General features: G+C 48.6%; 2 protein-coding genes across 7 annotated transcripts in view; one reads left to right on the top strand and one right to left on the bottom strand.

Moving 5' to 3' along the window:
• Positions 1–530: 530 nt before the first annotated feature.
• RPUSD1 (RNA pseudouridine synthase domain containing 1) lies at positions 531–13,782 on the bottom strand. 6 transcript variants are annotated; one of them, XM_065560233.1, is made up of 8 exons: positions 13,661–13,782; positions 13,119–13,497; positions 11,767–12,008; positions 10,380–10,503; positions 9,858–10,076; positions 5,692–5,794; positions 5,476–5,577; positions 531–4,994 (listed from the first exon to the last, which is right to left on the bottom strand). In XM_065560233.1, exons 3-8 carry the CDS (start codon positions 11,946–11,948, stop codon positions 4,594–4,596), a joined length of 1,131 nt encoding a protein of 376 aa, XP_065416305.1. In that variant the 5' UTR covers positions 11,949–12,008; positions 13,119–13,497; positions 13,661–13,782; the 3' UTR covers positions 531–4,593. The 6 variants fall into 6 exon arrangements, with proteins under 6 accessions (XP_065416305.1, XP_008162989.2, XP_005289029.2 ...); XM_008164767.3 differs by lacking the exon at positions 9,858–10,076 and having other exon boundaries at positions 13,058–13,497; XM_005288972.3 differs by lacking the exon at positions 9,858–10,076.
• A 100-nt stretch (positions 13,783–13,882) lies between these two features.
• Positions 13,883–27,148, top strand: part of CHTF18 (chromosome transmission fidelity factor 18) — a 46,867-nt gene continuing 33,601 nt past the window's right edge. The window contains exons 1-15 of the mRNA XM_008164768.4: positions 13,883–14,017; positions 14,645–14,905; positions 15,502–15,646; positions 16,395–16,593; positions 16,737–16,826; positions 18,242–18,294; positions 20,109–20,253; positions 20,985–21,197; positions 22,312–22,409; positions 22,517–22,640; positions 23,517–23,662; positions 24,829–24,922; positions 25,018–25,116; positions 25,532–25,662; positions 26,084–26,252. Coding sequence (XP_008162990.2) covers positions 13,933–14,017; positions 14,645–14,905; positions 15,502–15,646; positions 16,395–16,593; positions 16,737–16,826; positions 18,242–18,294; positions 20,109–20,253; positions 20,985–21,197; positions 22,312–22,409; positions 22,517–22,640; positions 23,517–23,662; positions 24,829–24,922; positions 25,018–25,116; positions 25,532–25,662; positions 26,084–26,252 — 2,052 coding nt within the window. The 5' untranslated portion in view covers positions 13,883–13,932. The remainder of the gene's footprint in view (positions 14,018–14,644; positions 14,906–15,501; positions 15,647–16,394; positions 16,594–16,736; positions 16,827–18,241; positions 18,295–20,108; positions 20,254–20,984; positions 21,198–22,311; positions 22,410–22,516; positions 22,641–23,516; positions 23,663–24,828; positions 24,923–25,017; positions 25,117–25,531; positions 25,663–26,083; positions 26,253–27,148) is intronic.

Here is a 27,148-nt window from a genome sequence, read left to right as displayed (position 1 = left end):
ATTATGGAGACAGTAACTGGGCTGCAATGAACAAAGCACCCCTTTAAACTATGCTTCATTCTTACTTTCCCCTCCAAGATCACCATGGAGGGAATGGATTATCTCCCTAAGGTCCTTATCTGACCTTCATCACTGGAGGCCTCCCAATTTTAATGAATGCCTCCTCACAACTCCCCTGTAAGGAAGGGTAGTACTGCTACTATTACTCAGGTGGGGAACTGAGTCACAGAGCGACAACATGACTTGTCCCAAGTTCACACAGGCAACCAGTGGGGGAGCATGGAATTGAACCTACCCACGGGACCCTCTTGGTGTTCCATAGAGTCTGTTCCTTTAGCAAAGAAAAGGAAACTTGTCTAGTAGCATTTGTAGAATGGAGATAATTCCTCATCAGGATACCGGGAGGAGCAGTGCAGAAAGCTTTGCCTTAATTTAAGGGCTAAGGACACTGGCTATTTTTTTTTTAATATGGCAGCATCCTTTTCATGCAACACCCTGTTCGTGTGAATTAAACAGGCCATTGGTACAAACACGGTGCACACTTAGTGGTTTATTACAGGAATGTCCACAAATGCATTAACAATAAACAAGGATTCGCCTGAGGTTTACAAAATGTCACAAAATACTCCCACAAAAACTACCCACACCACATTATAAATATATAAATAGATCAACTTAAGGCTCCTAGCAAATTACCCCAGGGAAGTAACCGTCAAATCTCTACCACATGATAAACACGAACAGCAAACACTGTACAACAGGGTTCCAGGGTGGAAGCAGTGTGAAAGCATTACTGCAAAATATATTTCTCCATCAACAATTCATAAAATTTCAGGAAAAAAATATTCATCTCTGATTCCTGCAACATTGGATAAAAGTGCAATACATAAAGTCTAAACCCTCTCGGGCATGCAGAGCAGACAGGGGATGCTGTGGTCTTTGCACCAACATTTGGTCCACAGGGTTCTGGATGGAATGTTTTCAAGACTTTAAACATTTGGGACAAGTTTCGTCCGTCAACCAGTGAACAAACACTAGGGTGCGCTCACCTAACCAGTGAGGTTGCCTGTACAATGGCTTAATTTCCTCTTTGCGTGTATGTGTGTGGGAGAGCCTGAGTTCTGGGTCATCACAGCGAAGACAAATTGAGATCTTCATGGCCAACAGGCAGCCACGCTCCAACGTGAGCCAAATGGCTCATGCCACACCCGCCGATGCTGAGCTGGTAGGATCTATGCTGAGCATATCTCAGCTGGAAGACACTTTCTAAATCTCTTACAGGGTAATAATAATAATAATAATAATAAAATTCACCCCAGCGTACGTGCCCTGCACCAGGCCTTGTGTTAAGAGCATAAAGTGTTGCCCAGGACTTTGTGTGTGATCTTTTCACCACAGTGAATTTCACCTTCCCACACTGATCAGGGAAGTCACTTACTCGGTATACTGGTGCTCATCATTGGCTTAGAGCTGAAGGAATCCCATCAGGCTACTTCGCAACAGGCTCCACTCCCCACACTTCCCCCATCACTCTGTGTATGTGTGACCAAAGGTAGGTGAGACTGGGACCTTTGGTGCAGACATTACTGATAAGAGTCTTAGAGGTTTTGTCCACAGAACTTCTCATCCCTGATCCTCTACTTCCACAAATATTCTGTCCACCTCCAAACGGGCAGCTAACATTAGCCTGCATAGCAGCAGTATGTAACCTCCAGCCAGTAATGCTGATAAGCGGGACTGCCCTGAGCCAATGCTAATGCTAGTCCGTGAATTGCTTCTCAAGATCGTGACTCCTAGGATCATGCTTCAGCCAACTGATGCATGTCACGTCTTTTGACTAACACAATCTCCAGCAGTCTCTGGAGCAAGAGATATGTTCTCTACTGGATGAGGCTCTGTCTGCCTGGCAAAATACCAGCAGCTGAACTAGGATACTCAATGGGGAGGTTCAGATACTAAAGCAAACCAAGCTAGAGTCTCTGCTTCCTGTAGCTACTAAAATTTGCTGAACGCTTTGCTCCTAATGAATGTCCCTCAGGGTCAATTCACATTCATTGACCAGCTGATCACTGCTTCGGATATGAGTGGGAATAGTGTTGGGAAGAACCATGAAAAATAATGACCCACCAGGTATTATCTGGCCCTAACTGCCTGCGACACATGCACAAAACATCAAGCAATAAAGTGCCAAACAGGAAGATTCTCCTAATCATGCATCAAAAGCTCTGATGATGAACTGTTATCTCAAAGACCCATTTCATGGCAATTCCATAGTTTCTGGAAGCTGCAGACACATACATGCATCCACTGGTGCAATGAGAGGTAATTCTATAAGACACAAACCCTCCTCCCGACGGGTGAGTCACACATGCTCCAGAAGGAGAACATACCAGCTACAGTGCCAGAAACAAGCAAGCCTCCGTGCATTACATTGGCAGCTGAGACTGTACTGAGGACGTAGCAAATGGCGTCCATGGAAATAGGTGACGAGACCCATTCTGAGGGGCAAAACCCAAGTATGATTTAAGTGACCCTGCAGAATGTTTATGTTTCCATGTTCCGGGGAAAGCGGCGAAGTTCTTTTCATCTCCCAGTAGATATATTTGTCATCTGGGGGAACAGACAAGGTGGCTGAGGTAATATCTTTTACTCTGACCTTGAGAAAAGCTCTGTAGAAGCTCAAAAGCTTGTCTCTTTTGGAAGTTGGTCCAATAAAAGATATTCCCTCACCCCCTTTGCCTCTCTAATATCCTAGGATTGGCATGGCTATAACAACACTGAAACAGTGTGCACTGTCAGATGCACAATAGGCTGGGGATTAAGGGACCCTAAAGGCATGCACTGATATGACAGCTCAGTGCTCAGATACTAAGGTGACTGGTGTGATTTAAATAGCTAAGATACACAGGTCACAATAGATCTGAATGGGCTATCATGGTTTATTGTCCCAATAATCTATGACTGTCTCACAGAATTCCATTACAGTTTTATTCCATTATTTTAAAAACTACCGTTAAAAGCCGAAGGAGAAAATTAAAACACAAAAATGGCAAGTACAGCAACAATGAAGGTTTGAAGGAGATTTGCAAAGCAAGGAAATTCTCGTTTAAGGCTTCCCTTCAACTCCTGACTCTCCTAAAACAGGGACACTGAGTCCCAGCCTTCCTTGCTATGGTTTGTGTGCACCAGCCCTTTAACATTCCTTTAGTTGTGTGTGTTTTTCCTCTAGTCTCACTGCTGAAGTCCTAAGACAATTTAAACAAATGGTCTGTGATGCCTGAGGCTGCCTATGGCACCACCTACTGGTGAAAGCCAGGCAGTGCCCTGTCACAGGCATTAGGAGAACAAGGTGATTCTCATGAATTTATTTAGAGTTGTGTTCTCCTGCTGAGAATTGCCTGGAATGCCCATTTTTAGTCATAGCAGGAGTGCCATGTGCATCTCCAGGCAAGAGCAGGCTCTTAGAAAAGGAGCATATAAGTAAATGGTGTAATAAAATCTCACCACCTGTAGGAAAAAGTTTTGGGGTGTTGGATATTGTTAATCTGCTACTGGTGCCAATGTACTAGAAGTGTGATGTTACAAATATATGCATCCGAAGAAGTGGGCTGTAGTCCACGAAAGCTTATGCTCTAATAAATTTGTTAGTCTCTAAGGTGCCACAAGTACTCCTGTTCTTTTTACATCTGAGACCGACAGCACTGCAGAACTGTATCCCTGTATCCCGTGTCAAATTTCCTTAGAAAGTTTAAAATTCATTAGTAGTCATCAATTTAAAACCTTTTAAAAATATAAATGGTCTAAATGCAGACTTGGGAAAGGTAGTGAGTCCTACACTCCAATTAAAGGACCCTCCCAGCAGCTCTGTTTAACTGGGGATTACCCACATTGGGATTTATTGGCAAAACACATGGCTGGTTGGCATGACTCTCATCCTTTCAGTCAGAGCAATGCAAAATGCTGCATGATATTTCTTCATGCCCTGCACTGGAAGACAGCAATAGCTAATAGGACTCAGTGAGTGGACATGATCACTCAGTAGGCGGGAATGGGAAAGTGAAAGCAGACCCAAAGATTCCACCCAGAAAGGCTTGGGGGCCCCACCTTCTCTCCTCCATTATTGATTCCCTTTAACTTGATTGTATCTTGGCAATGTGTTAGTACTACAGGTTTGAAAGGCGCTCCACCATTCTCTGCAGGAGCATCATAAATGGATCAGCTCTGCTGACGCCCACCCAGCAGTTTAGCGCTAATACAAACGTGCAGTCCACTGGGGCTTCTGCCTCATTTCTGATGTGGTGCATGACATTCAAATCCCATAGCGGAGTTGCAGAACAAGGAAAAGTGCATCCAGTGGTGGGGTGGAGCTTAACTCATGAAAAAAAAAAATCCTACTTGATGCTAAAATAAGTCAAATTTCAGACCCGGAAATGAACCCTTGGAGGATTCATTCTAAGATAGCTCGGCATAAAAAAGTGCTGACGCGGAGGCGGCGTTGGGTCCTGGGCTGGGAAGGGGCGGAGGGGAGGGTTGTCTGTCATGTCCCACAGTGAGCAAATGGAATATTGGGTTTGAAACAGCAACAGCAGCATCTCATGCCAAGGCCCACTCCGCCAACCACTGCTCACACTTGGTTCGTTCTTCCTCTCTCTCCAGGGTCTTGGTTTTGCTCGGCATCTCCTCTCCTCCACTACTAAGCAATGCTTCCTGGTTCCTCTCCTCTTCCTCTGCCTGGATAGTCTTGTCCTTCAGTTCCTGGATCATCTCATCCAGTCGGTGCACAACATGGTGAGGGACCCAGTTGCTATCCAGAGAGGTCAGAAAGGGGTCAGGAGCACTCACCTCAATCAGTTCTTTCCTGGTAGGGATCCGCAGGTAGTAAGCATGGAGCATCATTCTGTACGGGTTACTGTCCTTCTTAAAGCTGTACGTGAAGTCTCCCACTATGGGGTGTCCAGCAGCACTGCAGTGAACCCGGAGCTGGTGCGTCCGGCCTAAATGGAACATGGGAATAAAAACGTAAAGGGCACAGAGTTCAAACACTGACACTCAATCCCTGGCTCTTGACGCCCATGCTGTCGGGAGAGAATGCATCATACTTTTTGACCTTTGGAGACCCGGGCTCAAGACCCAATTTAGGTCATGACTGACAATGAGTTTGACTTTCATTTCATCCTAGCCCCTAAATGCTTCTGGTCCACAGTGCAGAACCAAAATCACAACAGTGGAGAAAAGGCCCAGGACTGCAAATGCCAGATGACTGGGGTTTCTCCCTGCAGGACATCCTGCTCCTTCCCTCTAAATCTCTTGCCTCAGAAAGACTCTCAATATTTTAGCTGATGAGACCCACCCAGCACCACTGTCAGGGTGAGTCAGCAGAAAAGCTCTGCACCCTACTCAAGGCCCTACAGCCTGGCTCCCCCTAACATAAGAAACAGTGCCATGCTGGGGTTGCCTCAGCCCTCCAGCACTTACCCGTCAGTGGCTGTAGAAGCACTTTAGTTACTGGGTCACCACTGTATGAACCATGCTCAAGGACGCTTAGCTCTGACTGGCAAGGCTTTGGATTTTCACAGCCTAAAACAAGATGGGAAATAGGATTTCAGCCATATCCATCATAGCTGCCAGTCTCGTGAGACAAACAATCACGATAACGGTGCAAGGAAAGGTCTGATGTATGAGCAGGCTTACCTTCTGTCCCTTCAGTACACATCATGTGGGTCATGCCTTCTGTTGTGTTCTTCCCTATGGCATAACAGATCGTCATTCTGCTTTCGCTCACGTGGCCCCTGACCTGCAGCACAGAAGTTAGTTAGTTAGTTAGTTAGTTAGTTAACGGGACAAACCAACCCCTGAAACTCAGATCAGAACAATTCCAGGTCACTGAAAAAAACAAAACCCAGTAATAAATTGCAATTTAACAAACTTGGACCCTCTTCTGGGCCATCAACTCTGGGCACAACTGTTCCCCCAAGAAAACAGAAACTCGACACAAAAATCATGCTCAAACAGAAGAAGGCAAAGTCCCAGCCCCAAAGAGCTTCTGATCTAAGGTTTCGATCCTGGAACTGATAGTGCGCACGCAGATCACTGCATCTCTGTAGAGCCCATTGGTCTCCAATGAATCTATCGTGTGCTGGCACTTTCAGAATCAGAACCTGAGTACCCGATTCTAAATGTTAGTGGCTGCAGCCTCCGTCTGTTAATACGACACAGAAAATACAGTTCAGACACATGATTCGCACAAAGAATACCCACTCTGAAAGCAGTACTAATATAGCCACGTATAGACACACTCAGGGTACCTCTTCACTACCCGCCGTATCGGTGGGTAGCAATCGATTTATCCGGGATCGATATATCGCATCTCGTTAAGACGCGATATATCGATCCCCGAACGCACTCACCGTCAACTCCGGAACTCCACCAGAGCGAGCGGCGGTAGTGGAGTCGACGGGGAGCCACGGCCGTCGATCCCGCGCCGTGTGGATGCCAGGTAATTCGATCCAAGATACTTCGACTTCAGCTACGCTATTCGCGTAGCTGAAGTTGCGTATCTTGGATCGATCCGCCCCCCCCAGTGCAGACCAGCCCTCACATATATAAATATATAAAATCTTGGGTGGGTTATCATTGAGACTTTTAACACCTGCAACGTTAACAGTGGGTATCAATAATTATCTCCAGAAACACCAATAGCACTTCCTAAGATGCCTCTGTGAGGAAATGTTTGACATCCCTCAATTCTGCTGGACAAATTGATTCAGTCTCAGGGCTGGTCTACACTGGGGGGGGGGGGATCGATCCAAGATACGCAACTTCAGCTACGCGAATAGCGTAGCTGAAGTCAAAGCATTTTGGATCGAATTACCTGGGGTCCACACGGCACGGGATCGACGGCCGCAGCTCCCCCGTCGACTGCGCTACCGCCGCTCGCTCTGGTGGAGTTCTGGAGTCGATGGTGAGCGTGTTCGGGGATCGATATATCGCATCTTATCACAGTATGTCGATCCCGGATAAATCAATTGCTACCTGCCGATACGGCAGGTAGTGAAGACGTACCCTCAGAAGCGACGCCCAGTGACATTTACTCAACGCATGTTCGTTTTCTCCTGCGACACCATCCAAATGTCACTGATAATAAGCCGTTTGTCTGCAATTGGCTCTGAATTAATAACTCGGCCAGATTGCTAGGCAGATGATTCCCCTCAGCTCAGAGCTATAAACACAAAACCATATTCACACAACGGTTGTCTCTGAAACATCTGGGGCTAACAACAGCCAATAGAGGGAAAGGATTTTCTTGCTCAGCTATGAAAAAGGGACATTGTATACACTATCATTACACAGGAGCACTGGAGCTGATCTCTCTATGGCATTGCTTTCACTCCGGTCTCCCTAGTCTCTGTTCATATTTTAAGCATATGGTTAAATCACATCGACTTCAAAGTTAGACACGTGCTTAAATGCTTTGGTGAGTCAGGATGTAAGCACTAATTACCATCTTTTTTCAACTGTGCTCGCCGTTGTTATTAAAAAGCAGAGATTAGAAACATTTCATGAAAATCGAAGTTCAAAAGAGAACAACACACAAGAGCACAGGAAATCACACACGGTTATCCTCAGCTACTAAGACGAAGGAATCCTTGTATTTAAGGAATTCAATAATCTTGGCGTATTCCCCCCACCCCAACCCGGCTGCCTTCACTCAAGATTGCTTCAGAACCAAATTGTTCTGATCTCTGCAGAGTTATGCCAGCTCGTATATCAAGATTACTGGCATATTTATACCAACAGATTTTCAATGCTGATTTAATCATGCCAAAGGTTTTACTGTAGAGCTGCATATGAAGGGAAGTACTTAAATCTCCTCAGATATGAAGCAAACAGTACAATCGAGCTTTACCTATTGTTCGGTGAATTAAGCTAGGTAGGAACAATGGAACTACCAAACTCCTTGACTAATGCATGAAACCTTCACACCGGGTTACCTTTAAAGCTTTGTGGATCTGTTTTCTTTTGGCACGCCCAGTATTCAGCCAATTACCTGCAACTCCAGACCCTCACAATACTACAGGGATTTTCCTTATTTGGTGCCGGTGAAAGGTACCGGATTGACAGACCTGGAAGGCACTCTTCTCCATATGCAGGAACGGTACAGCATGCACATTGCCAGTGCAGATAACATCATCTCACTAACGGCTGGCACAGATCACTTCTATTGGTGATCAGACTCCAGTCCATTTGATCCTTCGCTTGCCTGGTCAGAGTACCACCACGGGGACTGCTGACGGAGTGGTTTACTCGATTGAGACCCACTGGTGAGACCACAGTTGTCAGACGGTAATCACTTGGCAGTTACTACCAAGATGGGCTGGACTGAAATTGTTGGACTAGGGAGGAAAGGATCTAGGTCCTATTGCAAATCCGCTAACCACCTACTCTCCTGGGCAATGCTGGATTTTACATGCTCAACGTGGGGCATGTTTTAAGACGGCTCCTCCGTGAGCTAGCTCTAATCTCATTACCAGGACATATGAGTCCCATGCAAAATTACTGGGTGAGGTTCTCTGGCCAGCAGTTGTGCAGGAGGTCAGACAAGGTGATTGTATATGGCCATTCTGGCCTTTAAAAACCCTCCAAACCTATGAGTCTATTAATCTTCTTCAGCCTGTTGGTGGCAGAAGCCCATGGGAAGCTGTGGAATAGACATCTGTGCCTTCCAGAGAGGATGTCCAAGGGGCATGGAAGTTATATTAGACTGACCATCAACCCCTGTAGATCACTCCATACCCTTCTTCTGGGGAGGAAATGGAACAGCCACCTGCAGCTTTATAACCTGGCACTTCCCAATGCAAGCCCCGGCACTGCTGCAACAAACACGCACTTCAGATATGCATAAACTCTGGCTAGTCTCCTGCCCATCTGTCTGGCTGGCACAACACCTGCTCTCAGATCGTACTGTCTGCCATTGGCCCCAAGTATCAAGAATTGGTTGGTTTCAACAGGAAACCGTCACAACCCAGCCAGCGCCACATCTCCTCATGGAAAGCCCTCTTCAGGACCAGCAGCATGTGCCTCCACTTAGGTAGAAACACACAATACCGAAAAAGGGCACAGCTCACGGTCCATTGCCGCCTAGAGAGCTGGTGCCACAGTGCATGCTGGGAAAATTCACACTGGGAGGGTCAACGGGAACTTTGTACAACAAGAAATAATGGCCTGCCTGCTGGAAATTGCACCTCAACCAGAAGCCAGCAGGGATTTTATCTGACCAAGCTAGGCAAATAGCTCTGCAAAGGGCAGAATACTAGGCATTCAACAGCAAGGTCTGGGATCCTCCAGGTGTAGAGACTTGGCACACCCAAGAAAGAGCCCTAGTGACATGATCAGTGACAGATTAAAAAAAAAACTCTCCCAAAACGAAAGCTGATTATCTCTCTCCTGGGCACAATTGGCCCTGGGGTCAGGAGATTAATGCAGACAGGTCCCAGGGAAACCATCATGACCCACAGCCTAGAAAAAAGTTGAGCGTGGGCAGCCCCGAGCAGCACTGTGTGCCTGTCTTTTTGGGCTGATGCTGGTCAGGTTCTGAGAACACTCCCCCGTTGTGTGCGACAGGCATTGCTCCGAGCACGCTCAGGGATGTAAACCTGACGTTGTTAGATGCATAGCTGGATAGCAGGGGTGAAGGCGGGGAGAGGTTTTCCTCTGTTCTCGTCATGGCGGCAATCACCATGTTAAGAGAGACAGAGGGGCGAGGACAGTCCGTGGGCCGAGGATCCAGGGCCAAAATGGAAGGAAAGGACAGCCCCATTGTAACACCTACCCCCGTTCTCCAATAAACACGCGCTGACCTGTACAGCGCAAACAGCTGCAGAGACAAAAAGTTCCATTAACTCAAGACATGAAACACGTAGCCTGGTCAGACTCTGATTGGCAAGTACGGAGCTAGGCTCAACCCCTGCATCGGTTTTTCCTTTCTGAGACCCTTCGTCCGGAAATGCTGCTCTGGCTGGGGAGATTCCACAGCCCCTAGAAGGAAGGGTCAGAGACAGCAGTGTGGGCCCTGAAACCTGGAGCGAATAGGAAGGGGGGGATTAGAATGTTTAAAAATTAAGTCAGTCCCCGATCTTACTCTCAGGTGTTAGCCGAGCCTTATGGTTTAGTTCTAGCGCCTTATCACCGGTGCTGCTGCTGAACAGCTGTGAGCCAGATGTGCCTTCAGAATCCCAACCTTCACCAAAAATGGCTTAGGACACACCACTGGTTTATACGCCTCGGAGAGTAACGCCGCCATTAAAAGGGCAGGATGCAATGAATGGTGGCCGAGAGGACATGGCCCATGACAGAGCCCATGCAGAGGGGGCTACGCTTACCAGAGCGAGGTAGGCCTTGGTCACCATCCGTTCCTTAAAACACTTGTACGCGCTACCGGCAGCCGCTTTATTGAGAGCAACGCAGAGGGCCCCACTGGTGGAAAAGTCTAGCTGATGGCAAAACCTAGGAGAGATAGATAGTGCAAGGGGGGTCAGAAACGCCCTCCATAGGATTCTGAAAAGCCACAGCTGGCTCTTTCACCCACTGGCGTAATGGTTTAAATGCGGGGCATTGAGTTTGGGTGCCTAACTCCCATAGGCTGCTTTGAAAATCCCACCCTAAAAGGCCAACCTATGGTGCTCAGGTACATCTAAGTACATGCTGGATCTTGGCCCAAGCCCAGGCCCACACCAAGAGCTTGTAGTCCAGATCTGCCCAGCTCTGAAGTTGCAAAGCCTTATGTAAGTGCTCAGCATACTCTCAAGACAAACCCATTCTTAAAGGGACACTGGCAACTTGAATTTGCTTTTACCGAAATAGTTACAGTTAATCCCCATTGCTGGTAGAGCATCATTTCAATGGGACATCTTGTTTATCTAATTTATCTAAATTAATTGTAAGTGCTTTTCATTCTCGGTTCGGTTTTTCTGTAGTGCCCATTATCGCAGTACACCTCTACCCCAATATACCGCGACCCGATATAACACGAATTCGGATATAACGCAGTAAAGCAGCGCTCCAGGGGGGGAGGGGAGAGGCTGCGCACTCCAGCGGATCAAAGCAAGTTCGATATAACGTGGTTTCACCTGTAACGCGGTAAGATTTTTTTGGCTCACGAGGACAGCGTTATATCGAGGTAGAGGTGTATCTAGGGCAAACTGCTCAGAGAATGGAGGCTTTCCACTGAGACGGAGCCCCGCTAAAGTCAAGGGGATTCCGAATGGCCCAGCAGTCAGCCAACCTGGAGCAGTTTGCAGTCAGGATCTCAGTACTTAGGCCTTTATCCTCAAAGGTGCGTAACTTCTAATGATTTCAGTGGGAGTTAGGCGCCTAAATACCATCGAGGGGATAATTTATTTCCTCCAAGCACTGTCTGTGTGCGATGGATTCTGCTCTTTGCCGGTCCCAGGTTTCAGGAGCGATTCTAGCTTTACCTTCTCCCTCTTCCCCACGCTCCTTGCTTCCTTGGCTCCCGTTACAGTGGGACACGGTCGCAGCTTGGAGCGTGTCCTGAAGTGGGCCAGGTTTTGGTTCAGACGAATCTGCTCTGGTAGCTCATTTCCAAGTCAACTGCCCTGGCCTGTGAACGTTTCATCCCTGGCTCTCTAGGTCCTAGTCTTGCAAGCGGCATGTTCCTGGAATATCACAGCTGTCTCGGAGGGGACGTGCACTGGGATAACATCTCTGTCGGGCTGAGATGAACGTTGCCCTTCCGTGCACACTTACCTGAAGCCATAATACGTGTCTGGGTCAGCCAGCTCTGGGAAACGGTACTTCAGCTGGCTCTGCAGGGTCAGCTTCTCATACCACATCTTGCTGTCGATGCGAACATCCCAGTGCTTGTTGACCACAATAAAGTCAGAGCTCTGGTACAGGATGGACAAGTTATCAATGCTGCCCGGCTCCATGGCCCTTTGAAGGGAAGTAAGCGTTCCACCTCGGGAGTGTGCTCTTTCGGTTATAAAATCCTTCAAAACAAAACAAAACAAAGCATCAGAATTGATCAAACATACACTGGACTGCTGGGATGTGGTGCAGAAGCTCCACACCTCCCTTCATCCACCCTCTTCGATTGTTTGTTACACCCACCTGATGTGTCTTCTCATAGAAAGACAGCAAGCTCCTTGGGGCAGGGACTGTCTTTTATTGTGTTAATACAGCAACAATCACAATGGGACCCTGATTGGGGCACTGTCGCAACACGGGTAATTAATAATAGTGAGTGCACCTGTCTGTTGTGGGATGTACAGTGATGTGGTGATGTTAATGGATTCCCCACTTCCTGCTGTGTACAAAGGGCAGTGAACCCTCTCACTTCTACTCTCTATGCAACATTTGGGAGTCACAATGCGGTTGTACAGCGCCTAGCACAATGGGGTCCTCGTCCTTGGCTGGGGCTCCTAGGTGCTACCACAATACAAATAATTTATAATAATGAGTGCACCCCTCTGACGTGGGATTGACAACGAACACACTCTGAGGGGCAGATGAACTTCAGACAGGCTTTTCCACTGGCCATGATTGAAAGGATGCTGCCAACTCAGACTAGGCCCAAAATTTAGATGGTGTAAAGCAAAGCTTCTACACAACCCAACAGAAATTTTACGGTGCCATTAAAAAATGTATAATCCATGGGAAAAAGTCATTCAGAAATAGATATGTGCCGATCTATTTATATCCCTGTATTGGCTGAAACTGAAAAACCGCAGCCCTGAAAACAAAAGTGAAAGTCACTTCCTTGATCAAGTTGTGAGCAATGCAAAATGTAAACAAAACCCATCCAGAGTGAAAGGTTTTAAAATCCATTCAATCATAACCTAAGGCTATGTCTTTGTACTACAGAAAGGAATTGCTGGCACCGGAATCAGTGTTGTCAGTCATATAGGCAAGGAATGGTTTATTTATAATCGATGATTTTTAAATTGGACAGCGTGCATTTAACGCCAGAAACCAGTGCAATGGGAACGCCACACATGCTGTGCATCACATATTGACTTTTAGATAAAAAATAAATCACCTGCTGTTCAGGCTGAATGACTGACGATGGAAAAGGTTCCACCCGCTAACCCATCCATCACCTCCAGGGCACAATACAAGACTGTCCCCTATACAGGATCTTCTCCTGGATAGTTTGAGCGCCTGTCAAAACCCAGGCTTGCTTTGGTAGCAGTCAGCATCCAATGATGTACAGCAGGAGAAAAGAAGGCTGCAGGCCCCAGCTGTTGTTGGGACCCACATCCCGTTGTGGTCCACGGGTAACGACCCCCTTCATCCACCGCTTCTTGTCGCTGGCCCCTCCCAACGGCAGACGCGCCAGCGAGGGGTGGTTATTAATTGATGATGAGGCCGATTTCAGGATAACGTGCCAGCGGCAGCCCTTAGCCTAGTCAGCGCGTCCTCCTGCCGCCCGGAGCCGGAGCTCAGCAGGACTTCGGAGCAACTTCTTTTTGAAGCCAGCTGCAAAAACAGCACAAGCAAAGGGGTGACGGTCCCTGCACGGACAGAAGGGAGGGAATTCGTGCAACCCCCTCCCCCCCTTTTCGCGCCGGCCCGAGGGGGTCCCCAGCAGCGAAAACCTGCTTCCAGCACCCACCCCCGAAATGCACCGAGCGCCACCGACCTGCCGCTGCTGCCCTGCGCCCGGGGCTGGCGGAAAGGCGCCGCGGCTACATTGTTTCCAGCCGGGTGCGACACGAGACAGGGCCGCGGCGCGTGAAGGGCGAGGCAGCCAATCAGCGGCTGGCGAGGCGGCGGGATGGAACGTTACCCGGAAGGGCATGCGCGGCGCGCGCCCGGCTTCCAGTTGCAGGGGAAGCCCGGGCCGGCGGCGGTGCAAGGCTGGTGCGTGGGGTGCAGGGCCCCGGGAGCGGAGCGGAGCTCGGGGCCGGGCTCATGGAGGAGCCGGAGCTGTATGGCATTGAAGATGAGTTCGATCAGCAGTTTGCAGACGAGCTGGAGGTGCTGGCAGAGATGGAAGGTGGGTGGCGCTGTGTGTGTCCAAAAGCTGGTTTGTTTGTAGTGTGTTGCAGTCATGCTTGCACGGGGGGGGGGGGAGGAGAGGACCCCCCCCCGGTCTCTGGCAGAGCCGGGGCTGCCCAGTGTATCAGGAACTCCAGCCTTGATCCATCAACCACTTGCCCCAGGAAGGGGTTTCTCACGTTGTGGCGGTTACCTAATGTCCTTGTACATAGTGTTGGTCTTGGGTGTTGACTATGCTCCCTGCAGGCTTTAAACTCGAGGAACAATGAATCTTATCTGCGGGTTTTACATGCTAATAATGTGCGTGTGTGGTACATTTCTTCATACAATACTGAGGTTCCATCTCCCTGGGGCAGGCAACCATGTTTAAAGTTGCTTGTAGCTGGACTGACCTGGAACGTGGCTGGACCAGCAAATGTAGATGGAACCCAGCTGGATTTTAAAAGAAACCTGTTCAAGCTCAGCTGGCTAAAGGACCGGTTTAGTGCTATGCCTGCTGGCTGGCTGGTGTTGCCGTCTGGTTTGGCATCTCCTCTGCGAAAATCAGGCTTATTCGTGGCCGCTCCCGCCATGCAGATGGGGTCACATCATATCGCTGTCATTTAAAAAAATATATCTTTTTCAGATGTCCCATCTCAGCCATCGGCCCCCAAAGTGTCCCAGCTCCGAAGCAGAAAGCAGACGTTTGAAGAAGCTATAACAGCCGGGGATGTGGTTAAGGACTCTGCCGCTCTAAAGGAAAAGGACTTTCAACACCAGACAAATGCTGTGGAGAGCACTGGGGAGGCTAACCCTAAGAAGCGGCATCTAGAGTGTATTCTGTATGAATCCGAGGAGGAGGAGTGTTCGGAGAGCTTGCCCCCTCACCAGTCTCCTGCTGTGCTCAGTATGTTTTGGAAATGCTCTTTGGTTACATGTAGGCCAAGGCCCCTTTGTGCCTCCCTTTGCCTCCACTTGGTGCTGTACCTTAAATGCTCTTCTTAGATGCTGATCCCCTTTGCAGCTCAGGCTATTGGCATGACGCTGGATTGGCCAGTTTGTCATGTTTGTTCTAACCTAGAGGGTAAAGCGGACGCCTGCCACCTGCCTCCCAAGCCCATGTTCCTCTTTGAGGCAACTGATGTTCATTTCTCAGGGTGTCCCAAAGGTGGGCACTGAGCAGGCCATTTCACTGAAAAGTTTGCTGTATGGAATCTCTCTAATTCAGGAAACATTAGCGTGTGTCCTAGCAGGACGATCTTGGAAACTCGGGCTTCTGGCTTCCGTTCCTGTCAATCTTGTTGACTCTTTGGGCAAGTCAGTTTGCCTTACTGTGCCTCAGTTGCCTGTCTGTTAAAAGGGGATACAAGGGGATATGAAGCTCTGTTCACTAATGCTTATAAAGTGCATTGAGATCCTTGGATGAAAGGAGTTGTATTAGCTCTCTGTAAATACCCTGCTTTGATCGACATTCCCTCCCCCACTTCCCTTTGTGTCGAACAGCTCCTAAGCCAAAGCGACGAAGACTTGAAGCCGTTAAGAAGCTGAATTTTGGTGTGGAGGACAAATTGGCCTCTCCTGATTTCCCCCAGGATGACATTACCCCGCCTCCTTCCCCCGGGGACTGCTCCAAACCGCAGCGTGCCAGGTGAACAGGGTTTGAATCCCTTTCTCATTATTTTGTCACTGTTGTGAGGAAGGCCCTTGACAGTCAGTAATTTTAAATCTTGGCGCTAAACTTATGCAGTAAACTAAAGGTCTTTGGAAGCTTGGGGTCAGATGTCCATTTAGGTTACAAGGGAAAACTATGTGGGTGGCTTTATCCTAGTCCCTTTTTGTGTCCACTTCACAGAACTAACAGCACAGGCTGTTTCTGCTCAGGAGAGACCCCTCACTATCTAAACCTTTATACCATACTCATTGCAGTGGTATTTGAGTGTCTTTCTTGGGCATGTCAGGAGCACGAGGTCAGGTTCAGGGGCTTTGACAGGGAGGGAAGAGAAGGACTGGGGGGGTCACGTTTGAGGGTCAGCAGAGTGGTGTATGGAGGGGACTGTAATATCAGGACAGAAACTGCAGGTGACTAGACTACAAAGTGCTGCAGACCAGCATGTAGGTTCGTTGGCAGAGCTGTGTGGAGGGCGCCCAGTACTAGAACAGCTGGGAATGCCGCCTGGCAGACTTTGTGTGGATGACGGAGCTTGGTTGGGGGGAGTTTGCACAGCATTTTCCTGCTTGTATTTGTTACCATTTTCTGGTGACTTTGGCCCATGAAATCTGATTTTGGGTGTATTCGATTCTAATGTTTCGGTTTTGAAGCAAGTTTTGGTACATGGAGTTTAGCCTGCTGGGAATGTGATTTCATGGCCACTTTCTCTTGTGTTCCTGTGTTAAAGGAGTCCAAAGTTCATGAGCCCAGATTGCCTGGAAGTGAGTGACATGGTTCCACTGCGCATGACGCCACCCCCTGAAAAGGACCCGAAACGGGTTCTCAAGCGCCCGCCCATCCTGGAGGACTATGTCAATGTGACTTCTGCTGATGGCACCAGAGTCTTCATGGTTCTGAAGGAAGATCACTCCAGAATTGGAGTGGAGGTAAGATCTGGCAACTGGAGACCGGGTTGGGGAGGTTTGTTTTGTGGCCTCCAGTGTAGTGTTGGAAGCTGAGTACACTCTTTCTAAGGGTGAAATATGAACCTGTGCTTTGTAAATACTAGTGCAGTCTCTGATCTTTACAGCTCCCCGACTCTCTGGGCTGGAACGCACAAAGACCACTTCATTTACTGGGGATTCCTTTTTCCTACCTAAAGGAGCAAGTGTCTGAAGAGGTATGGTACCCAAGTCCTATTTCTAGCTCTTCCTCTAAGCTAGCAATTGATATTTCTAGGGTCAGGCATCAACGACCTGAATTCTCAAGTGTTTGTTAATTCTGGGTGCCTCGATCTTTAGTTTTGATACAGCTTAAGCTCCTGCAGTTCCGACTGTAGTTTGTAGAACCTGTGAAAGAATTAAGCTATCGGTGTGACAAGCTGGGTACCCAGAATTAGCAGACACACCTGAAAATCAAGGTTCCCGACGTTCTGAAGTATTGCCAGCAGATTTTTCTGATCTGCGCTTGCTTCCCATTTGAGGGTAGAAGTTAGAGATGGAAAAAGACTGGGATAACATTTCCAAAAGAATGTAAGTGACTTAGAGCCAAAGTCCTTTTGGCTTTTAATGAAAATTAGTCTCCTAAATTCCGAAGTCACTTTTCAAAATGGGATTTAGTTGCTTAAATGCTTTTGAAAATGTCACCCCTAGTAAATTTATTCCCTGTATTATGTTCTTAAGTGCTTTGCCCACTTAACATGAATCAAATAATGTGTGAGATAGCTTCCCCCACTTCCCTTTGAGTCTGTTCTGTTGGACTAACCCTTCTCCCTCCTTTCCCACATGAAACGTTTGGTTTCCAGGCATGGCTCCGTATAGCTTACCATCAACAAAGCAGATCCTTAAGGGGCGTGGTCTCCATGCAGAACGAGCGCCATGCAAATTGATCTCTAGCAAGGTCTTTAAGACGGTCTGGCTGGATGTCCAGTCTCTGTCCATCACTGGTCACCCAAGGTTTCATTGGTCACTTTCACCTCAATGGCAGAAAAGCTCTTGGCCGTTTCAGCTACCAAGACAATTGACCAGATTGTCGCAGGTGCTCCCGCTTCAGTGTAAACCCCCTCAGAATGTGACCGCACCAGCCCCAGAGGGACCATATAGATTATATCCAATATCAAATTTACATGATTCGTTTTTCTTACTTGTGTGGATAGAACACTGAGATCAAGACGACCTAGGAGAGGGTAGCACTCTTTAAATTAAATGGTAGTTCGGAAAACCTGGTTCTTCAGAATTGGCCAGACGGCCTTCTTGAGGAACATACGGTGTTTGAGAGCCCCGCCTCATTCATACTTGTACCAAAGGACCCATCAGGGGCACACAAATTGTTTTATTGCAAGTACAGACAGAGACATTTCGAAAATGTAGCCTTGAATATCATGTCCCTGAACAGCCAGGTCTGGGGAATGCCCACCAGGGGAAGTGACGTATTTTAATATATGGATTTTAATTCTTGGAATAAAAAAAAATAGTCATCTCAACATAACCTTGCCACCCTGCTAGGCAAAGAGCATTAGTTATGAAATCCTTGCTATGTTGCCAGACGTGTATTGGAGCAATTCTGACCCCCATCGCACCCCTGTTTGTTTTTAAGCGTCGGAGGCGAGTTTTGGAGGCATCGCAGCGGCTGACCGAAATATTAAACAGGTGGGTCATTTGGGCAATTCTCCTTCTGTCCTTGTAGCATCTACTGCCAGGGTTCTCACACTCCACTCTCTGGTGCCGCTTCCATCGCCGCAGTGAGGCTTCTGTTGGGATTCAGCCACTGATGCTGCCTGCTCATTGGAGCCTGCTCCAGGGTGTTCCTTTAAGTCGAAGAATGGCCTTGTGGTCCAGGGCATGAACTGGAAGTCAGGAGATCTGGGTACAATTCCCAGCTCTGCCACAGATTTCCTTGGGCAAGTCACTTAATCATGCCATGCCTCTGTTCCCCATCTGTAACACAATAATCCTTTTCCACCGGTGGTTTGCCTCTCATGGCTATGGAGACTGTGAGCCCTTTGAGGCAGGGACGGTCTCTTACTACGTATATGTACAGCAGCTAGCGCGGTGGAACCCTGATCTCAGATGAGGCCTCCAGGTGTTACTGTGATAATGTTTCCAGTGGGGTCCAGCAGGCATGTTTTCTTGGCCCGATGCTATTCAAGATTTTTATCAATGACCTGGAAGGAAACACAAAATCATCACCAATAACTGCAGATGACACAAAAATTGGGGGCATGGTAAATAATGAAGAGGGCGGGTCACTGATACAGAGCGATCCGGATCGCTTGGTAAACTGGGCGCATGCACACAATATGCAGTTTAGTATGGCTGTATGTAAATGAATCCACCTAGGAACAAAGAACGTCGGCCATACCTACAGCATGGGGGACTGTCTCCCGGGCAGCAATGACTCTGAAAATAATTTGGGGATGGGGATGGATAATCAGCTGAACATGAGCTCCCAGTGCGATGCTCTGATCAAAAGAACTAATATGATCCTGGGATGCATCAACAGGGGAATCTCCAGTAAGATTAGAGCAGTTATATTACCTCTGTATTTGGCACTGGTGTGACCGCTGCTGGAATCCCATGCTACAAAAGTGGCATGCAAATGCCTGTTCTCACTTTCTGGTGACATTGAAAACAAGAAGAGGGCAGCATTATCTCCTATAAATGGAAACAAACTTGTTTGTCTCAGCGATTGGCTGAACAAGAAGAAGGACTGAGTGGACTTGTAGGCTCTGAAGTTTTACATTGTTTTGTTTTTGAATGCACTTATGTAACAAAAAAAAATCTACATTTGTAAGTTGCACTTTCACGACAAAGCGATTGCACGACAGTACTTGTATGAGGTGAATTGAAAAATACTATTTCCTCTGTTTCTCATTTTTACAGTGCAAATATTTATAATAAAAAATAATACACACTTTGATTTCAATTACAACACAGAATACAATATATATGAAAAAGTAGAAAGACATCCAAAATATTTAATACATTTCAATTGGTATTCTATTGTTTAACAGTGCGATTAAAATGGCGATTAATCGCGATTAATTTTTTTAATCGTGATTAATTTTTTTGAGTTAATTGTGCGAGTGAACTGCGATTAATGGACAGCCCTAAAAACTACCCAAGCCCCATTACCTCTATTTATCCAGTGCAGTCTGTGATCTTTTGAAAAACCTCAACACTGGCTAGGCAGCAGTTGCTCAATGGTCTCGTATGGACCTTCCGTGACCTGGGGCAGTTAGCTCTCCCTTCACCGCATTTCTCTAACTGCTCAGGTGCCTGGAGTAAGTTAGCTGGATTTAGGATCTCTTCTGTCCTTTGAGTGTTGGATGGTTTGAACCTAGGCTAGTGTTTATATTTCGATGATGACTATTGCCTGATCTTTCCGTGGACTCTAGTACAGGCTCTCATGGGATGGGCACTTTGTGCTCTGAGGTTTTTAATCTCTGCCTTGTTTCCTGCAGTCACCTCCACGGAGAGGCTGGAAATGAGACCTCAGAGCCTAACGAGGAAACAGACGGTGGTGACGATGAGGACGAATCTGCCCTGCATTGCCTGTGGGTCGACAGATTTACTCCTAGACACTACACAGAGCTGCTCAGTGATGATGTAAGATCCCTATATAAAGTAGACCGTTGGGGTTTTTTGATGATAGTTCTTTAATCCTGGGGGTTTCTGGTGCCAAATTATTGTTTGTGTTATAGCAGCTCCTGGAAACCCCAGCTGAGATCAGGGCCCCATTGTGCTAGATGGCGTTCATAGACCTAGTGAGAGATGTTCCTTGCCCCAAAGAACCTAGCATTTAAGTGGCCAAGCGAGGCAAAGGGTGGGAGGGAAAACAGGCACAGAGGTGGGAAGGGACAGGCCTAGGGTCACCCAGCAGGCCAGTGACAGAGTTGCGCATACAACACAGGTCTCCTGATTCCTGATCCAGTCCTGGGCCCGCTAGATGGTGCTTGCACCTCCAAAACCAGATGGCATCTTCCATTCAAGAAGATTAAAATGTCATATGCCTGAGTTAGTTAATTATATCCATGTATTGGGGGACACACACAGAGCGCGTGTGTAGTCTGGGGTCGAGGTTGGGCTGGGGAGAAATCCCTATGGCCTCCTGAAGGCTCGAGTCTGATCTGCTCAACTGTGGTGGTTTCATGTGTGCACGCCGAAAAGAACCTCCAACCGAGATCTGTGCGGTCCATAAACAGTAGCTTTTTAAGCTCCAGAGGGGGGGATGCTTTCAGCTCTGTACGGGGGAGTCTCTCTTGCACATGTCTGCTCAGGCAGATCCTTCAAGCGCCTTTGATTATTTATCCTGCCCCCTTTCCTCCTCTGTCGTCCAGTACACAAATCGCTGTCTTCTGAAGTGGCTGAAGCTGTGGGACGTGGTGGTTTTCGGGAAGGAAAAAACGGTGAAGAAAGCGAAGCCGAGCGCGGACGCCCGCCCTCCATTCAGACAGCCCAAGGAGCAGCAGAACAGGTGGAGAAGTAAGGCACAATTCACAGAAGAGATTCTGGAGGCTGAACTGGATCAACACAAGAGACCCAAATACAAGGTGCGGATTAGCAGCTTGGCCCCTCCTCTTCCAGCACAACCCTGAGAAATTGGGATTTACTTTTTAGAATTGAAGTGAATTCTTGGGGTTTTCCTGTCAACTGCGGCTTGCTCTTGCATTTTGCAAGTTTAAAAAGTGGGATCGCGGCTGGGGTGAAAGGAGATTGTTCCAAGCACAGGCAGATTAAAGGTGCTAGCTTCAACTCGGCGCATACCTGTGCTTGTCCTGTAGTTCATTCTTGTCTTCTGAAAATCACCTCCACTAGAGGGCGACATTACATACACTTAAGCAGGCACGATTCCTTCCAGCAGAGGGCAGTACTGCACAAATACATCATAGGAGGATGAAATCATACACTCAGTTTATGATTTTATCAGCTTAGCTCTGTCCCGTCAATGGATTTTAAAGGGAAAATAAGAATAGATACCCAACAGCGGAATAGCACTGCAGGCATCTCCTCTGTTGGATTAAACAGCAAGTTAAGGGATATAAATGAAGGTTATGGCAAAGATTGTTTTAAGTAAATACATTGCTGGGATCTTAACCACTTATGCAGAATGTGTCACCCTGAAGGGATCCCAAAGCACTCTACAAACTTAAATATACCGTCATACATATTGCTGGCACAGCGGGCACTGATGCCTATAGTTCAGGTTGACTTATGTGTTCCATTAATGGATTCTCCCATCGCTTTGAATAAGTGAACTGTTTTCGTTTGCTTTTATAACTTGGCCATGTAAAATGCATAAATATAGCAATCCGTGGAGCCACTTCTAGGGTGGTGTTTAATAGCAGTGCCACGGGATCATTGAAGTCAGGAAGTGAAGAAGAATTTCATTGAAATGGCAGGAATTAAATAGGCAAGGTTACAATGACCCGAACTGGGATTTGATCAGGTTACTGGGCTAGTGTTGCTGTATAAAGCACCATAGGATCTTAATGCCAAGAAGTTCCCGGAGCCTTGGGAGGTAGAAGATGGGGCAGCTTTAAAGACAGAGCAGTTTTTAGAGCTTTAACCCTTTGCAACATAGACCTTGTTTGATATCGAGCGACTGTCTCCTGCGGTGCTGGGCACCCGGTGTGCATTGCTCTGTATTCCCACTCTCTGCTGCAGGTGGCGCTGCTGTGTGGCCCACCGGGTTTGGGGAAGACCACGCTGGCCCACGTGATTGCCAAGCATGCAGGATACAACGTCGTTGAAATGAACGCCAGGTGAGTCGGTTCTCTTGCCTGGCCTTCCGGTCTATCCTGGCAGGATATCTTCAAGGCAGAATAAGCACAAGAGGGATATAAACGGCTCCAAACGGCTTTCGTTTCAGTGATGACCGCAGCCCGGACATATTCAAAACGCGGATTGAAGCTGCTACTCAGATGAAGTCTGTGCTGGGGGCCAGTGAGAAGCCCAACTGCCTGGTCATTGATGAGATAGACGGTGCGCCAACTGTAAGCTCTGTGACTTGTGAGGGGGGCCCAACCTTGGGTTTCATAGCTGGGGAGATCCTACCGTTTCCTCATCTCTTGTTCTTCTTTGTTGGGGGGAGCAAGAAAGTGACCAAGACACTTAGAGCCAGTTTTTGAAAGGTACCTAGGCACCCAGGGATATTTTCAAAAACACCTACTTGCCTGACACCCACTGAAATCAGTGGGAGTTCAGTGGCTAGAGGCTTTTGAAAATCCCACTAGACGCTTTAATACCTTTAAAAATCTGGCCCTTAGTGGTTTGCTGCAGGTGTGTTTAGTCACCATAGCTCCGCTTTGCAAGTCCAGACTGGTCAGTAACTTTCTGAGAGAGGAGAACTTAGCCTGGCTTCTCCTCTGGCTGGGCCCAATGAGAGATGTCAAAGCCTGACTCCTAGTGGTGGCGACTCATGTGTGCCGCGCGTACTGGGGAAGAGGCCGAGAGGGTTCTAAGCAAGTCGGAAATGGGGGGGAGAGAGAGTTCAGATGTAGAATGGGGTGAAGCCTTTAACTCGGTTGTGTGCTTGTGGGCTTCCTTCCAAGAAAAGCATTTGGTACACTTGGGCGTCTTGGGGAGAGGATAGGTACAGGACTGTCGAGCTCAGCGATTGGATCGTGGCGCCCGCCCCCCAATTATGGACAGATCTCGTACTAACACCAGTTCTGTGCTTGATCTTGGCAGAAGACCCTGAGGAAGAGAGATCCAGCTGATGAGTGCCCCCCCAGCGGCACTGGAGTCGAGCATCCTGACCCACCCCCCGGCTTTCCCCATAGCGGAGAATTAGCTCAGTCGTATTCACTCTTTCCCGCATCCCTCCATAACTAACGTTCACGCTTTTTTCCCCCACCCAATTCTTCAAGGCTTCTATTAACGTGTTGCTAAGCATCATCAACCGTAAGGACACGGAGACCGAGCCGGCAGCTAACCCGGGCGGAGCAGGTGGCAGAAAAAGGAGACGGGAAGGCGGCATCTTATTAAGGCCAATCATCTGCATTTGCAATGACCAGTTAGTATCTTTCATTTGGGGCCTTTCACTCTGGGTGAGGAAATTGAAGATGGGATCAGGCGTAAAACCAGAACCAACCAGCAGAGGGTTGCTGGCTGGCTGCTCCGTGGTGCTGGGGCTAGAATAAAGAATGGTGGTGGTTAGTTTTACTTCTCAATGCTTTGCTTCCTTCTCTGCAGACCACCCTGAGTACATGGTTTGTGTGGGGTGACTGTGAAGACCAGTGGTCCCCAAACTTTTGAGGGTCGCCCCCCTCCCATCCCCCGTTGTCCACACACCCCTGCCAGGCTGGGAACGGGGTCATGGCTGGAAGGGGCTGGCGGGTGGATGGGGTAAGGGAGCCAAAGCTGGAGTTGCAGCTGTGGGTGGGCAGGAGCGGAGCTGCAGCTGGGCTGTGGTGGAGGCCGGCAGCCGGGCCTATGGCCAGGTGTGGCTCTGCTCCCGGCCTTGCCCCCAGCCTCAGCCCCGAGCCAGGAACGGAGCCGCACAGGGGCTGGGGATGGCGCCAGGCATGAGCTGGGGGGCGCAGCTGGGGGCAGGACTGGAGCAGAGCTGGGGGCAGGGAGGGGCTGGGTGGCGCTCCCTCCCTGCCCCCATGGGGGCTGGCCCAGGCCCTGCCACGCACCCCAGGACGGTCCTCTATGCCCCCTTTGGGGGATGTGCCCCACACTTCGGGGACCTATGGTGAAGACACTGTGTGATTCATTGTGTGAAAGCAATTCCCCCCCCTTCTCTCTCTCTCTAATCATTCAACTGTTTCTTTCTCCTCCAGCTAAATTACAATTTTAGCACTGGTCAGGAGAGATGCTGGCACATTTCTGGTCCCACCACGTTCTCTGAGCAGCATCTGCCCACCATAGCATTCCCAAGGCAACTTAGTGACTTATCAAACCTCCCCAGAGAAGGCACCTTTTAAGCACCTTTGAGCCTTTCTTAAATCACGAAGTCCTCTGTTTGTGTGCATTACAAACCCGCACCTACCCAGGACCCTTTTAACCCAGTACGTGTAAATGTATGCTAGGGTCTGCAATAGAGAGGTCCCTATGGACCAAACTTCCACTGAAGAAAGGAGTTAGGCTTGGTCTGTATCTACAGACTCATTATTTTGTTGGTTTCCCTCCTCCATACGGGTTATCCTTAAAGGCCCCTGTGTTCCCCTTTGGCAGGTATGTCCCCTCTCTGAGGCAGCTGAGACAGCAAGCGTTCCTCTTAAATTTTCCTCAGACTGCCCCCTCCCGGCTGGTGCAGAGACTGTACGAGGTCAGTATACACTCAAAGCGCCCTTCTGCCCGGGATTATTTCTCTGTGAGGCCTATGTCACACGGGAGCTAACGCACTCACCCCCTTTTCTGTAGATTGCCGTCAAGCAGGGCATGAAGGCAGATACAGGGGCGCTCACGGTGCTGTGTGAGAAGACGGAGAATGACATCCGGTCGTGTATAAACACCTTGCAGGTACGGCAGAGCTGCCGCTTCCCACAGGCCTGTGGGTGGTCTAGACTCTGTGGCTCTTGACACAGGGCTGGATTCCAGCTGGCAGTCTAGAGGAAAAGCTCTGTATCCCATCACTGGGCCTTTGAAATGTCCATCCCGTTTGCTCCACTTCATTTCTTTAAGCTCTCCTGTTAAGCAGATTTCCCCCTTTCTGGGATCACAACTTAGCATCACCCTGTAGACAGAGTATGTGAAGTCAGATTCGGGTGCCATTAACTGCCATTTTTATCAGCACAAGCTTGGAAGGATGAATGGTCAAATGCCACTAAAATGCCTCTTCCTGCCTTGCCCCTAATTGCCTTCCTCTTCAGCAGGGACCCTCCCTCACGTTCTTCAGGGCATTGCCTATAATCAGACTTCTTGGTTGTATTTCCAGTTCCTTCATGGCCGAGGAAAGAAAGAGCTCAGCATGAGGGTGGTGCAGACAATGAAGATTGGCTTGAAGGACCAGAACAAGGGGCTCTTCTCCATCTGGCAGGAGATCTTCCAGCTTCCAAAGATTCAGAGGTAAAGGGAGTGCTGGTTATGTCTCCACCATGGGGAGAGCAGGGTAGCATAGGAAACAGACTCTCGTTTGTTCAGTATGTGGGAGGAGGGGGTTTCAGGCACCACTAAGGCTACAGAAACGAGTAGCTATGTGCATTTGTTTGCAATGGAGAAATCTGAAATCTCCATTACAATGCATAGGCCGTAATTCATATCCTGCGGCACAGAGGGCTTCATTTAAGCAGCTCTTGGGTACCTCATATTCTTGTGTTCTCTTGTGCCATCTCCAGTGTTGGTTGTAACTTGGATGGAGGGCAATGCTAAAGCCATTCTGAACAGCCTGAGCGTGCTCGGCTAATCTCTTTATCTTTGGACCTCACCACCCTTTCTTCCTTTTATTATTCACCCACGCTCCCTCCTTTGTTCCTTTGTCTCTCCCCAGACAGAGGATTGGCATGGACCCTTCCTTGCCAAATCAGATCCTCCTGGGAGGTGATGCTGACCTGTTAAACATGGCTGGGGGAAGAGCTGGTCTTAACGCATCCACCCAAAGGTTCCATCACATCCTGCACCTCGCCACCTCTTCTGGGGAGCAAGAGAAGCTCACTCAGGTACAGCCGTTTCAGCAGGAAAGCCAGGTGCTGTTGCCTCCACCTCCCCAGGGTATTTTCCACCCAGGTTATGAGGCAGAGATCTGGCTAACACCGGCTACCGCTGGCATCACACCAGGGAGGTCACGCAGCTTTAGTCTCTAGGACCACATCTGTTGCCAGCTGACCATTCTAAAATAAGACCAGGCCAGAGGCTGCGGAATGGAATGAAATGAAAGGGAAAAACCATGTTTCACTATGGTACGGCGGTGCCTGAAAATTACTTCCAGCTTCCCTTATGACAGGGGTTCTCAACCTTTTTCTTTCTGAGCTTCCCCCCACGCTATAAAAACTCCACGGCCCAGCTGTGCCCTAACAACTGGTTTTCTGCATATAAAAACCGGGGCCGGCGTTACGGGGTAGCAAGCAGGACAATTGCCTGGGGAAGCTACGTTGTTCAGGCTTCGTCTTCAGCCCCGAGCTTCAGCCCTGGACAGAGGGGCTTTGGCTTTCTGCCCCGGGCCCCAGGGAGTCTAGCCTTGGCCCTGCTTGGTGGGCCCCCTGAAACCTGCTCACGGTCCCCCAGGGTGCCCCGGACCCCTGGTTGAGAGCCACTGCCTTATGATACCTTGGTAGATGAAAGAATCATGGTGCCTTATGCCGTTCATCTCGGCCATGGCGGGTAAAGAACCATTGGACACCACCGTAACTCCATGCAATGTGTGGTGATACTGCAAGGCAGCTTGGAAGTGGTGGACTCAGCTGCTCCCACGTGGCGTTACGGTGCAGTGTGTCGTGACCGAACTCAACAGTGTCGCGTGACGTGGCCCGGTATCTTATCCTGGTGGACAGAGGGAAGTAAATATGTCGCTATTTTACCCAGAGAAAGGGGGGGAATTTTATGAACCAGACTCTCA

Source organism: Chrysemys picta, chromosome 10, assembly GCF_011386835.1.
Source record: "Chrysemys picta bellii isolate R12L10 chromosome 10, ASM1138683v2, whole genome shotgun sequence".
Lineage (NCBI taxonomy): Eukaryota > Metazoa > Chordata > Testudines > Emydidae > Chrysemys > Chrysemys picta.
Note: the sequence above shows the minus strand (reverse complement) of the source record. Positions and strands in the feature narration are given on the sequence as shown.

Excerpts from the sequence above, each read along its gene's own strand:
- RPUSD1 (XM_065560233.1), bottom strand. The coding sequence starts at position 11,948 with ATGGAGCCGGGCAGCATTGATAACTTGTCCATCCTGTACCAGAGCTCT. Across the intron at positions 10,504-11,766 it reads GACACGTATTATGGCTTCAG|GTTTTGCCATCAGCTAGACT; the intron begins GTAAGTGTGCAC and ends TATCTCTCCTAG. Across the intron at positions 5,795-9,857 it reads CAGCTGTTTGCGCTGTACAG|GTCAGGGGCCACGTGAGCGA; the intron begins GTCAGCGCGTGT and ends TCTGTGCTGCAG.